This window comes from Amphibalanus amphitrite, unplaced genomic scaffold, assembly GCF_019059575.1.
Source record: "Amphibalanus amphitrite isolate SeventyFive unplaced genomic scaffold, NRLGWU_Aamphi_draft 000383F_arrow, whole genome shotgun sequence".
Classification (NCBI taxonomy): Eukaryota; Metazoa; Arthropoda; class Thecostraca; order Balanomorpha; family Balanidae; genus Amphibalanus; species Amphibalanus amphitrite.
Window position 1 is genome coordinate 283,903 of NW_024881877.1, and position 12,708 is coordinate 296,610.

General features: G+C 48.5%; 1 protein-coding gene across 1 annotated transcript in view; it reads left to right on the top strand.

Annotated features, from left to right (window-relative positions):
• Positions 1 to 3,135: 3,135 nt before the first annotated feature.
• Positions 3,136 to 12,708, top strand: part of LOC122390126 (protein amalgam-like) — a 71,838-nt gene continuing 62,265 nt past the window's right edge. The window contains exons 1-2 of the mRNA XM_043382797.1: positions 3,136 to 3,284; positions 9,456 to 9,731. Of these exons, the coding sequence (XP_043238732.1) occupies positions 9,668 to 9,731 (64 nt within the window). The 5' untranslated portion in view covers positions 3,136 to 3,284; positions 9,456 to 9,667. The remainder of the gene's footprint in view (positions 3,285 to 9,455; positions 9,732 to 12,708) is intronic.

The following is a 12,708-nucleotide window of genomic DNA, read 5'->3' on the forward strand; positions in this document are numbered from 1 at the left end:
ACAGGGCTACAAAACTGCTATCTCGGATTTTTGAAATTTTTGGATTTTGACCCCCAAAAATCAAAAAATATTTTTTTGGATATAATAATCAAAAAATCCAAAAAAGTTTTTTGAATTTCGCAAAAACCGGAATATATGTGATAGTCCTTACCGCCTTCCATCCACATACCAAATTTGAGATTGATACCTCTTTTTTTTGGCGAAGTTATAGCGAAAAAACTGTTCAAAATTGATGACGTCAAATTTTCAAACTCAATTTTTAGCCATTCTAGACCCCGTAGAGCAAAACAAAGACCACCATTAGACTCCCCGTGACGAGCTGCATCGAATCAATACCCATTTTATGCAAAACTATCAACTTTAAAATTTGACCTTTTTTGGCCTGACCTTGACCTGACCTTGACCTGCACTTCACCAGAAAGTGACCTAAGCCGTACCTGATAGTCTTATAACCAACACCATTGAGTTGGAAATGAAAAATTGGCCGTAAAACATGCATCACACAACCTTAGTAAAGTTGGGTTCATGTGACCTGACCCGTGACCCTTGGTGACCTGACCTGTGACCTGACCGGGTATTGTCAGTGACCTCTAATAGCAACATATCTACTAGGCAACTGACGCCCTATCGCTGATTCTCGACAAAATGCGTTTTCCTCGGTGTTATAGCGCATTCCCTAGAAGACCCGTGAACGGTGAAACATTTCATCTTTGACCTGACCTGTGACGTCATCGGTGACCCCGAGGTCAATGAAATTTGGTTTCCTTCGACAAATTTGACAGGCCTTTCGAACGCCGTTTGAATTTTGCGGATCCGTCCAGTAGTTTCTGAGATACGAGGGGGGGCAAAAAATAGCCCCCCCACCAGGTCACGTTATAAACAGACCCCACCAGGGCGCGGGTTAAACCTTCTTCACGTATACTGTCAGTTAGCCACTATTTCTCTGGCTTAAGTGATGAAGCTACGAGCCCTCGACCGTCTATCTCCAGAGCTACGACCTTCCCGCCCTGTTGCCTGCTGGCGAATGCGTTCTCTTCCTGTCGTCTGCCGAACGCATCACTCCCCCACTTTACTACCGGATCGGTTCGCCATTGCGAGGCGCTCGAGGCGGCGTCCGTATCAAATTGCATAGTGGACCGCTGCGCCGACGAGATCTGGACAAATCACAACAAACGGAGGAAAGGAGTGGTTCTTCGTAGGAGAACTGCAAAACAACGCGCAGTCTTACAAAAAGGAAAAACTGGAAAATCTGTTGCAAGGGTTGTAATTCTGGAAGTTGCGTGAACGGACGCATGTTATGCTATAATTATTACCAACCGAGTCTTGTATGTATGTATCAGCCTGGCAGGTAGGGAAGCACTGGATCGATAAATGTGTAACGCAGCTTCTGTGTTTTAGCTTTGGGCGATGACCGTCCTGATGCCTCACTCCCAGCCATTGAGTGTCTGTGACAGATAATAACCGAGCCTGACACGAGGCACTCTGCGCAGCGCAGCAACTTTGGTCCGGACCGAGGCGATGGACGAAAACTTTTAATGACGTCTGAGCTTATTTGCTAACTTGGCTTCCTCTTAATGGTCGGAAAATAAATAGCACCAAAGCTCTCAGAGCAGATAAATGCTCTCAGACGAGAGACGTTCACTCAAATAGCTGACAAAAAGGCGCGAATTTCCAGTTTATCTAGGGAGCAGAATAGCTCGAGAGACCCTTTTTCAGTTTATGATCTTACGCAGAAGTTAGATAACACTACCGCCGGATATTTCAAAGAACAGTGCATCAGTCAACATTTACGACTTAATTGGCGAGCGATAATTACTGGAGATAACATCCGAGCAATGCACTTACGATAGTTTTCACCTTTGCACTAACAGTCTCACATCGCAGATGATAGGTGGGAGTCGATTTATCTAGCTAGTTGCAGGCAGGCACATTTGGTGTCCATTTACATACAACATTTTATCAACAGTTGAATCGGAACTCGGAACGAAAATCAGAACGAGTCCGAACTTTGGATGAGCTCTTGTGAAGTCATTATCTTTACCTTTTGTCAAAAAAAAAATAAATATATAAGTGGTCGTGATACCAGCTATGTATTTCATGAAGGAAAGGTGAGCGTGCCAAGTGAAGTTAAGTGAAGTTAAGAACGACTCTTCTCACTGGCTTCAACCGGCTACGGCTGCTTTCGCCAGTCATTGCCGCAGCAACTGTAAACTATCCCCATCAGGAGTTTCATGCATCGAGCGCTGAAACGTTCGAACCTTCTGTACCGGGATCTCTTTATTCTGCAAGCTGCACCATGGGAAAGATTTCGACACATTTTGAAAGAAATGCAGAGATCTGTAATATGTAAGTGGCGGCGCTTGTTCGGTCTGCGGTGTGTGCTGGAGAAGGTCGATTCTCGGCGCTGCCCACGTGGGAATCGGCGCTCCCCGATCGAACTCCCAAATGGCGGGGGTGGACTCCCGCAGTGATCCATTGCCCAAGGGGAAAACTATAGCCCCAGTCTTCCCCTTCTCCCTCTATGCTCAATATTTCCTCGGCGGTAAGGCCGACGAGCTGGGAAGGACTAAAATCACACTTTTAGGAAACGGAATGAAGACGATTGCACTCAGAAATCATGTTATTCGATATTTACACGTATTCATGGCAACAATTTAACCCGCGCCGGGCCGGGGGGGGGGGTGTTTGAACACCACTGCCGCGGTTTTTCGCAGATATTTCAAAAGGCAAACCTGTTCGTGCATCTTTTCCGCACATGTTGTGAAAATTTCAGACCCAGGTCGCCTTAGGTCAGGTCACCAGGTCACGCCAAGTGACCTCACCTCACTTGGCGTCATAGCCACACCGATTGATCGATTGCATTGAAACTTTCAGCGATTGATAAGAGCAACATTATCTATAAAATGTATGTCTCGGAATTTTGATATTGGTGACGTGAGATCAGGTCAATTTTGGCACCTTACTGGATCGGATGAGACTGTAAGATTCATTAGAACGGCGAGGCCCACAGCCATACACACATCGGCGCCGCAAACGCCCGTACGTACTCGGCGGCGGCATCGTGTGAACCCATGACCCATATGAAACACCCAGTGACACCTAGCGGTCGGCCAGACATTGCAGTTGCACTGACGTGGAAGTGACTATTTATATACACTGTGGAAGTGACCACAGGCGGCGGCGCCCCACGAACTGCACCCTTCCCTTTGCTGACAAACCATCACAGAGGGAACATCTTTGTGCTGCCTGCCGACGATTGCAGATTGCCCCTAGGCGCAAATAAGGTGGGTCGTATCCTGCATTTCCGCTGCCGCCCTACTGGCCACCAAGACCGACTGGCCCTAGGACAGGGTTGCGCGTCGGCCATTATTGCTCAGGCCAGAGCTCTCCAACGGCCGACGGCCCGACAGTATCACCGACCGTATACGCAGTTATGCTCGTGCCGCATTTCAGGGAGTTACGACTTATGCTGCCACCAGACTGCTAGCCTCGCAAGTCGCATCTTGTTGGTTCATAGACCTGTCCACGTGCATGACCTATAATGTCTCTGTGCACCCAAGGCCAAGCCCCCCTGACGCCATCTTGGCGGTACCGATCAACAATCGTGTGACCTCTGCCCAGCGATCGCGTGATCGTGACGTCAGCGGTAGGTGAAGACACTTCCAGCGCTGGTGGCGCCGCGGCGGCAGCGACAGCAACTGCTGGTAGCCACGTGGCCGCCCCTCCCCGTTTCGCCCCTGGGGGAGCTAGCGCGTCGCGGGAAAAACGAGCGTGTGCGCCGTTACGAGACGCAGAGATTGGTACCCGATTTTAAGGTCCTAGGTCAACCGGTGACCTCTGAGGTCAGGTCAAGTGCCCAAAGGTACGGTTCAGTTTTTGGTGAATAACTTCGCAAAAACGGCCGCAGAGCCGCGATTTTGGCAGCATCGTGTTCGCCTCGCTCCGGCGCGTCGAATGATATACTTTTTGTTCGGGTCAGGTCAACTTTGGGTGTTGACCTCAGGTCAAGGTCAGGTCAGCACCCCCAGGTCACGAAGTTGGTCGAAAGAGGTCATGTCGCATATCATTCGATTCGGCAGGTCTTCCTGATTCCATTGGTGGCTTTCTCGACTCACTAGCTCAATTTGATCGGGAGTTATTGACGAAAAACTAATATGACCTTGATGACGTCATAAATGACGTCATGCAAGGTCAACATTGCAAAAGTGACGCATCTAACCTTGCAAGGAGTGCATCAAATCACGATTCTGTGTGCTTGAGATAGTTGGAGATCGTTCCCGGCGCCAGAATAGCAGTTTTCATTTTTCCCCATTGACTTATAATGGTGAGGTCACGAAAATGACCTGACCTCATATGACCTTTAGGAAAAATCCGAGATATACAAGTTGTGAGACTCATAATGGATACTAGATCCTCCAAGTTTCATTTCCCTGTGACATCTCCTCTGGCAGTGAGGGCGTTGCGAAGTTGCGACATCTGAGGACCGTGCAGAGGTTCACTTATGACGTCATAAACTCATAGGTCAGTGACCTGACCTGACCCAAAAATGCGGTTGATGTCAAAAGATCCGGCTTGAATCAAAGGTCAGGTATGCCAAGTTTCAGCTCTCTATCGCCAGCGTGTTCGGAGCTATCGCGAAAAACCCTATGGGGGGGGGGGGGGGCGGCACCCGCCCCCCGTCGGCCGACGAGGGTTAAGTTAACCTTCGTCCCAGTGTGTGGGGGGGGGGGCATATGTTACCACCCTGTCGCGATTTTTTTGCGTGTGAATAAAAAAAAAACGTGGCGCGTAGCGCCGCGCCGGTTGTAGTAGCTTTCTGTTCATCAATTTTGGACAATGCATGAAATTTTTGACCCGAGGTCATGTCAGGTCGGGTCACCAGGTCAAGTAAACTGACCAAGCCTAAAAAAGTTTGCGATCATGTCCAGCCTGCAGTGTTCGTCAGAGAGGCTTTAAGCTTGGTGGATTGCATGATGTTATGGGCACCTATAATTTGTATATCTCGGATTTTTTTTTATATCCGTGACTTAAGGTCAGGCCAGTTCAGTTCAATGTATTTCGAATCATTCCATTGCATGGTTTAGTATTTGATTCGATCACACACACACAAAAGAGATGGTGGCGTGACCTTTCCATTATAAGTCAATGGAGAAAAATGAAATGCATCTAGATCCGTGCGTAAGCATAGGAACAGTCCAAATATTTCAGAATCAAAATGATTTGGACCAGCCGTGACGACTAAGATGTCTTTTTTGCTGATAGCCTCTAGAAAGGTCATCCGAGGACATTTGCGGCTACAAACAGATGTTTGCCAATAACTCTCGATTGGAAAGAGATAGAACACTGGGGATTGCCTAATGGTGTTTGTCTTGTCGAGACGCATCAAATGATATGCAACATGACCTATTTGGGTCACTAAGTGACCTTGACCTGAGGTCAAAGTTTGACCTTGACCTTTCCAGGTTAAAATATATTTTCTTTTTCGAAGCGTCTGAAGGAGAGAAACACGATAGTGCCATTGCCGATTGTTCATTTTTGCTGGTTCAAAAGTTATTCGTGATTTTTTATCCCAAAACAGCTATTTTCACAATGTTTGATCTATGGAGGCTTAACCGTTAACCTGAAGTCAGTTTTGATGATGACCTTATCAAAGGAAAAGTTCAAAAGCTATCGAGTGCCTCTCCATGCGTTTTTCTAGCTATCATAGTGCCTGACATAACGGCATGTTTTCTGAAAAATATAATGACATTTGGCAAATTTTGACCTTTGATGACCTCTGGTGACCCCAATATTGCTCTAAGATAAAAAATGACTCAAATACTTTCAATCTTACGCATTGAGAGCTATCGACTGCTTTTTAACCGCGTCTTCCTAGCCCTCTTAGTTTTTGAGTTAGAGGTGGGTGGTACGATATGCCCTCCCCCCACTATGGCGAAGTTGGCTGAGACCGCCTCTGGAGCGTGGGTTAAAGCAGCTTCCATTGATCAGCCTTGTTCAACAGTGGTCAACTGACTCGTTTTCGCGAAGTCCTAGCTTAATTTGAGACAAAACGGGAAGGCAATCGTATAAACCACCACTCCCTCTCTCGGTTAGTGAGCGAACAAAAACCGCGCCGCTAATTTATCGGGATCAAATGCTGTCTGCTGGTGCTCTTCTTCTTTGAGGCTGACCTTGTGGAAGGTGGAGCTTTGGCTGTTTATCCTACAGGGCCTCTTTGATTTACTTGTAGTAGCTGCAGCCCCCTCACTGCTGCAGTTAATTTTTGTTTCTCTGTAGCTAATTACGGAGTCCATCTCTGCTGCAAATCCCGTTGTCTCCTCCGCTCTAGCTCCCCTCTGGTGTAGCTCAGCTCCCTTTTCCCTCCTGCCGTAGCTCCTGTTGCCCCCCCCCCTTCTTCCCTGCTTCCGACCGTGTCCGGTGCCGCCGCCGGTGGTGACGCGCGCGGTCGGCAGGTTCGGACCTCCCGTCGAAAGCGACGCGGAGTCAGTCGACGGGCAGCGTCGGAACCGACGGGAGGGTCCGCTCTGCGTCGAGGACCCGACCCTGGCACGTGCTGCTCGGCTGGGGCCCGCAACGGTTCGTGTGATAGTCTGGACACTGTAGAACATTGTGACTTATCCTGACTTCCTGGACTGCATGTAGTTAGCTTGGACACTTGGTGTCTCTTTGGGTGATGCTTTGCTGTCCGCGGACTGAAATAATAACGCGTGTGTGGAGTGGGTGCTGTCGTTGATTTTGGAGTGGAGGGCTGAACCACTGCACGGAAATCCAGAGGCCCACAGACGGAATCATAAGGTAGCCACCAGATCTGCTGAGAGGCCAACGCCGGCTCGACGACAGGTAATAGACCACGTGACATCGCTGACTGTCTGGTCTTGCCGATAACTTGATCTTGCTGACCGCCTGGACCCGCTGACGACCTGGTCCATGTGATCGCCTGATCTCTCTGATCGCCAATCCCGTTAAATCGTCGAATCCTGCTGACCGCCTGGCTTTGCTGACTGTCAACTGTGCTGAAACGAACGCTTATAATGATTTCACACGATTGACTAAGTGAGCTTGCTAATGTTGATTTAGGTCGAAAATGAAATTAAGTCAGAAAAAATGTAGGTTATCTGTTATTTTCTTGATACACAGGAGCTAAGCTAGATTTACCATTTACATAAAAACTCGCTAGAAAATTAGTCTGCTGTATTTTGGTAACCGAAGGTTTGTTGTCAATAGTTAAAACACTATTCTTTAGAATTGTGTTTTTCTATTGAAAAACAAATCTGAGTTCCCTGACAATTTGGCAAAAGCTGCCTGAGATCAGTACAACTTGATATGCAGCTGATGCCTATGCACCCTTACACTGCATGATGAAAAGCAATAGTTTTGAGTCACCAATTCAACATGTCCAAACAGTTTTACCGTTAATCCCATGATGCTACACAACACTGCGGGTCAGTTTGCGTCACATCCACCGTGTCTAAAGATTATTAGTTGAATGGCCAGTCTGTGAGATCTAAGAAGTTGCCTGGGTGTATCAATCATATTTATAGCTACAGCCAGAAAAAAACACCCACTGTCAACTAAGCTCAGCCGAAATATAAGTCTTTTTTATGGGATCAACTGAATAGCGGCTTTCCATCGAATATCTGGACATAAGTTATTTGAAATCGCTGAAATTTGCGCTGAAATAAAATTTGCTGTTGCAATAGAAAATTGCACTGAGAAGCGCAGATGAACATGCAACACATTGAAGATAGAATGACAAACTATTGTAGAAAGAACTATAGGATCTCATTATACCAAGTGCCAATGTGTCGAGTGCGCGACCATATTGCCCAGAATGATTGCCGGACGAGAAATAGTCTCCGGGGTGACAGAAGACTTCCACTCGGGTAAACCTGTACACAGCTGATGAGCAGCTGTCGGTAACTCCGTGACACAGCCAGAGGTGACGGAATACGGCGACACAAAAAGACTAGATGCGTCCAGCCTCCGCCAGCATTCACCGAGCGCATGGCGGTGCAGGAATCGACAATAACTCAATTGTGGCACAGGGAGCTGCGTTACTATATAGTAGGTACATAAAACATCTACAAATGAACACGCACGCGCGGGTACATGTTTCTTTGGATGATTTCTCTTACATTCCAGACTTGTATATTTTTTAACTTAAATTTATACATTTCATGATTACGGAGCGAGCGAAGCGAGCGTAGTCTTTCCTTAGATTAACGGAAATTTCTGAGTATGAGCGGCCGGCCGGCCGGCCGGCCGTGGTCACGCTTTTGCGAGGCTTATGTATATCTCAGCAACCACTTGACCGATTTACACGCGGTAATTTTTGTAGGGTAGCTTCATTCTTTCTACCAAGTATTGGACTATTCCCGATGCATGTGGGTGACCCCTTATGCACGTGCCACGTGCAAAACGAAGAGGTGTCACTTTTGTAATTGTTGCAATATCTCGGTAACTACTTGGCCGATTGCGCTGAAAGTTGGCATGTAGGTAGGCACCCACTAGGCAATGCATATCCATGTGCCAGAATTGGGGTGCTGCTGCACGTGCGCACGTGCAGGGGTCGATTCCAGATCTCGAAAACGGCTAGACCGATGGCGCTCAAATTTGGCACATGGTTAGGGACCGGTTAGTAGGGTGCCGTGCAAAAGTCAGTTGGGACCCATTTTGCACGTGCGCACGTGCAGGGTGCCGCTTCCAGATCTAGAGAACGGCTGGGCCGATTGTGCTCAAATTTGGCACATCGCTAGAGACCGGTTAGTAGGGTGCCGTGCACAAGTCAGTTGGAGGTACCCCCTCTAAATTTCGCACGTGCAAGGCCCACCCTCTCGCTCGCTCCGTTAGTCGCCCCAAAAGGCGTTATACTGGTATATCAGATCGTTTAGTGCCCCCGTTGCCGACCATTTATTTCTCGTGCTCCGTTGAGGACCGTCCGTGCACCACGGCCTGGTGACTGGTGTTCATTTTCGAGTTTCCCGGGATGAGTGGCTATCTTGGCGTGGCTGTCGGTGACTATCATTCACAGTCACATTTGCCCTTGTCGGACGCAGCAGATACACAAAGGCACCCCTCTGAAATTTGAGACATTTCCCATAATCACACCGGTGAAACGCGGCTTTGCAATATCTCTCAAATGCGACCAAAACACAATACACTTACCTTTCCACTGAGTTTTAACTGTTGCGACGTAATTGCTAAATAAGTTCTGCCGTTGTTACGTCAATATATTGCTTTCAACCTCCTCCATGCTCCTCCATTTCGCTACCCTAAACGAAGTTCCATCTCCCTGCCGAACAGCTAGAGGCAGTCAGCTATACCCCGTGTGGCTGGCCGTCTAATTATGCACACGCATGTACGATACACCACTCTTACCCTCTTAGGCCTCTTAATTATCATTCAATTTGTCCGAAACGCGAGACACTGTTAATCACATGCCTCTTCTCTTTCAGGGTCACAACTTGCGGCAGCCCAGCTATCCGGAGTCCGGAGTCCACGACCACCATAAGCTCAAGCCGGTATTGGACTGACTCGGAAACACCTATATCATCTGGTGTCAGTGTCAGTCTGACACAGGAACATCACTCCCACCGGTGTCAGTGTTAAACTGACACAGGATCGCCTCTCTCTGCCTCGTGGTGCCGTGTCAGCCCTCCCCGGCACCATGATCCGATCAGGCGCTCTACCGTCGGTGACCGTCCTGACATTCTGCTGTCTCGTCTCCGCAGGTATGTCAGTTTAATCTAATGTCCCACTTCTCACAGGTCACTAGCTGCTTACAGAATAGCATGAAGCTTTGCTACTTTCCCTGTGGATAAAAACGCAGTCTGTTCCTGTGTTCTCACCTTTACCGAAGACACGATTACGATTGATGGCATGCTAAGTGACACACCCTATCACTCCAATCAACTGGTGGCTGTGAGAGGTAGAATATCAATCTGTCAGCACGAACACACACTTGTACATAAAACGGCACTTTTGAGTGCTTTGAGGGCTACGGACTGCACCAATCCGTCCGTTATCAGCCACTCGAAAGGGGGATGCCCTGGCTTGCAGCCTTATTTAGCTAACTGAGCGACGCGCTTGGTCGGTGTGCTGCATGAATGTATGCCCATTCATGTATTTCTCTGACACCACAGCGATCGCAATGATCGGACGACAACATTTATGCCAATGCTTATCATTATTAGATTAGTGTGACACGATAATATAAGACCCCCCGAGTATAAAACGGCTCACTGAAAACTTTTCCGTCATCGTCAAATGAGTTATGGCCATTGAACAAATGTGCCAATGCGAGCGTTCTATTCAAATAGTCCTCGACAATCAAATGATATTACCGGGTCTCGACATCAGTCATTTCACTTGAGTCTGCCGCCGAGGCAATTACCGTTATGCCGCCGTTAAATGCATGGATGTGCCGGCACGAATGTGGGCGCCTGTTCCGCGGAGCGCTGCGCGGAGCCGTTTCGTTGTCGTTCATACACTATCGGTAATGAAATTGGTCGCCGTTTTCCGGCGCCAGTGGCCTGGTTATTAAGCCAACTCGGTCGATCCGAAGCATCACAGACGGCTGACGTTTCAGGCGTCATACGGCGGCGGTGGTTACTAGACCGTGGACAGGGCGCATACCTGCAATACCCGGGACGACAAATTGCGATGGAGAGAGAGAGAGAGAGAGAGAGAGAGAGAGAGAGAGAGAGAGAGAGAGAGAGAGAGAGAGAGAGAGAGAGAGAGAGAGAGAGAGAGAGAGTGAGAGAGAGAGAGAGAGAGGAGATGGAGAAAGAAAAGGCATAATGGCCGCACACAAAAAATATGCAGACTCTAGACTAGCTAAGAGGGTGAACATCACCACCATACAGGGCGTATGAAGACGCAGAAGGGTGCTAGGATCCACAACCAGTGGCGCAGCCAGGATTTGGTTTCGGGGGGGGTCATCGCCTCCAAAGCGGGCCCCCTAGTGTGCGGGCCCCCACCCATTTTTCAGAATCTTTCTATATTTCATACGCATTCTGCTGAGCGGGCCCCCTTTACCTACACGATCACCCTCAGCGAGTTTGAATGGGAAAATTTTGATAGAACAATAGCTCGGTAATCACCCGGTGTTCAATTTCTAGTTTCTACGCGAATTGACCATGACAGAAATATGTTACTATGAGGTACGAATTCGTATCTTTCGAGACCGAAATGTGCCCCTTCCGCAATATGCATAGCATATATGCTAACGGAGCTGTTGCCTGCTTCTATCGGACAATATTTTAAGTAGTCCCATGTGCCTGTCCTAAGTCATCTATTGGCTGCTGTAGAAGATTGTGCCTTTATCCTTCTTCATTACGTAAATTCGATCACAAGAAGTTTTAACCCTCGCCGGCACAGGGGGAGGGTATGATGCAACCCCCTAAGGGTTTTCGTGAATAACTCGCGTAAAAAGCGGCCGATCGCGACAACACTTTCAGTACCCTCGCGTTGATCAGTTTTACACCTACCCTAGAAATTGCATGACCCTGACTCAAATGACCTATCACCTGTGACCTACTGAGACCATGTTTGGCCAGAATCGCGATTCGGCGTATGCCGACTCGCATTAGCCGCTCGTTTGCAGTCTTTTCGTGGTTTCAAGCGTTCAAACATGTGAGTTGATGCTGCTCCCATGCATTAGAGTGGGTGTCAAGGTCACCTGAAGGTCAGGTCAGGTCATTGACCTATGATGACCTCGGTACTTTTTCGAATTATACATGTTTCTAGGCTAGTTTTTGGAGCTGAATTCGAATTTAGCAACCATTTGAACATTCACGAAGTAGTTTTGGTGCCTTCGTACATGGGCGCCGCCACCGGGGGGGACGGGGGGGACGCGTCCCCCCCACTCTCAGAATGGAAGGGGGACGTCCCCCCCTAAACTCATTACGGAGCGAGCGAAGCGAGCGTAGTCTTTCGTAGGTTAACGGAAATTTCTGAGTATGCCGTGGTCACGCTTTTGCTAGGCTTATATCTCAGCAACCACTTGACCGATTTAGGTACGTACATGCGGTAATTTTTGTAGGGTAGCACTAGATTCATTCCTTCTAACGAGCATCGGACTATTCCCGATGCATGTGAGTGACTCCATATGCACGTGCCACGTGAAAAGCGAAGAGGTGTCAGTTTTGTAACAATTTCAATATCTCGGCAACTACTGGGCCGATTGCGCTGAAAGTTGGCATGTAGGTAGGTATACCCACTAGGCAATGCATATCCATGTGCCACAGTTGGGGTGCTGCTGCACGTGCGCACACGCAGGGGTCGATTCCAGATCTCGAGAACGGCTGAACCGATTGTGCTGAAATCTGATACATGGTTAGGGACCGGTTAGTAGGGTGCCGTGCAAAAGTCAGTTGGGACCCATTTTGCACGTGCGCACGTGCAGGGTGCCGCTTCCAGATCTCGAGAACGGCTAGGCCGATTGCGCTCAAATTTGGCACATCGTTAGGGACCGGTTAGAAGGGTGCAGTGCACAAGTTAGTTGTAGGTATCCCCTCGCAATTTTGCACGTGCAAGGTCCACCCCACCCTCGCTCCGTTGGTCGCCCTAAAAGACGTTTTACTGGTTGTTAGGGGAGAGTGGGGTAAGATGCCCAGGGTGGGAAAGACGCCCCACCCCCTCTAGCGGGGAAACAAAGAATCGAACCTGGAAATTAATGTTCTTAGCGTAAAGCAGAAGTCTGCCTTG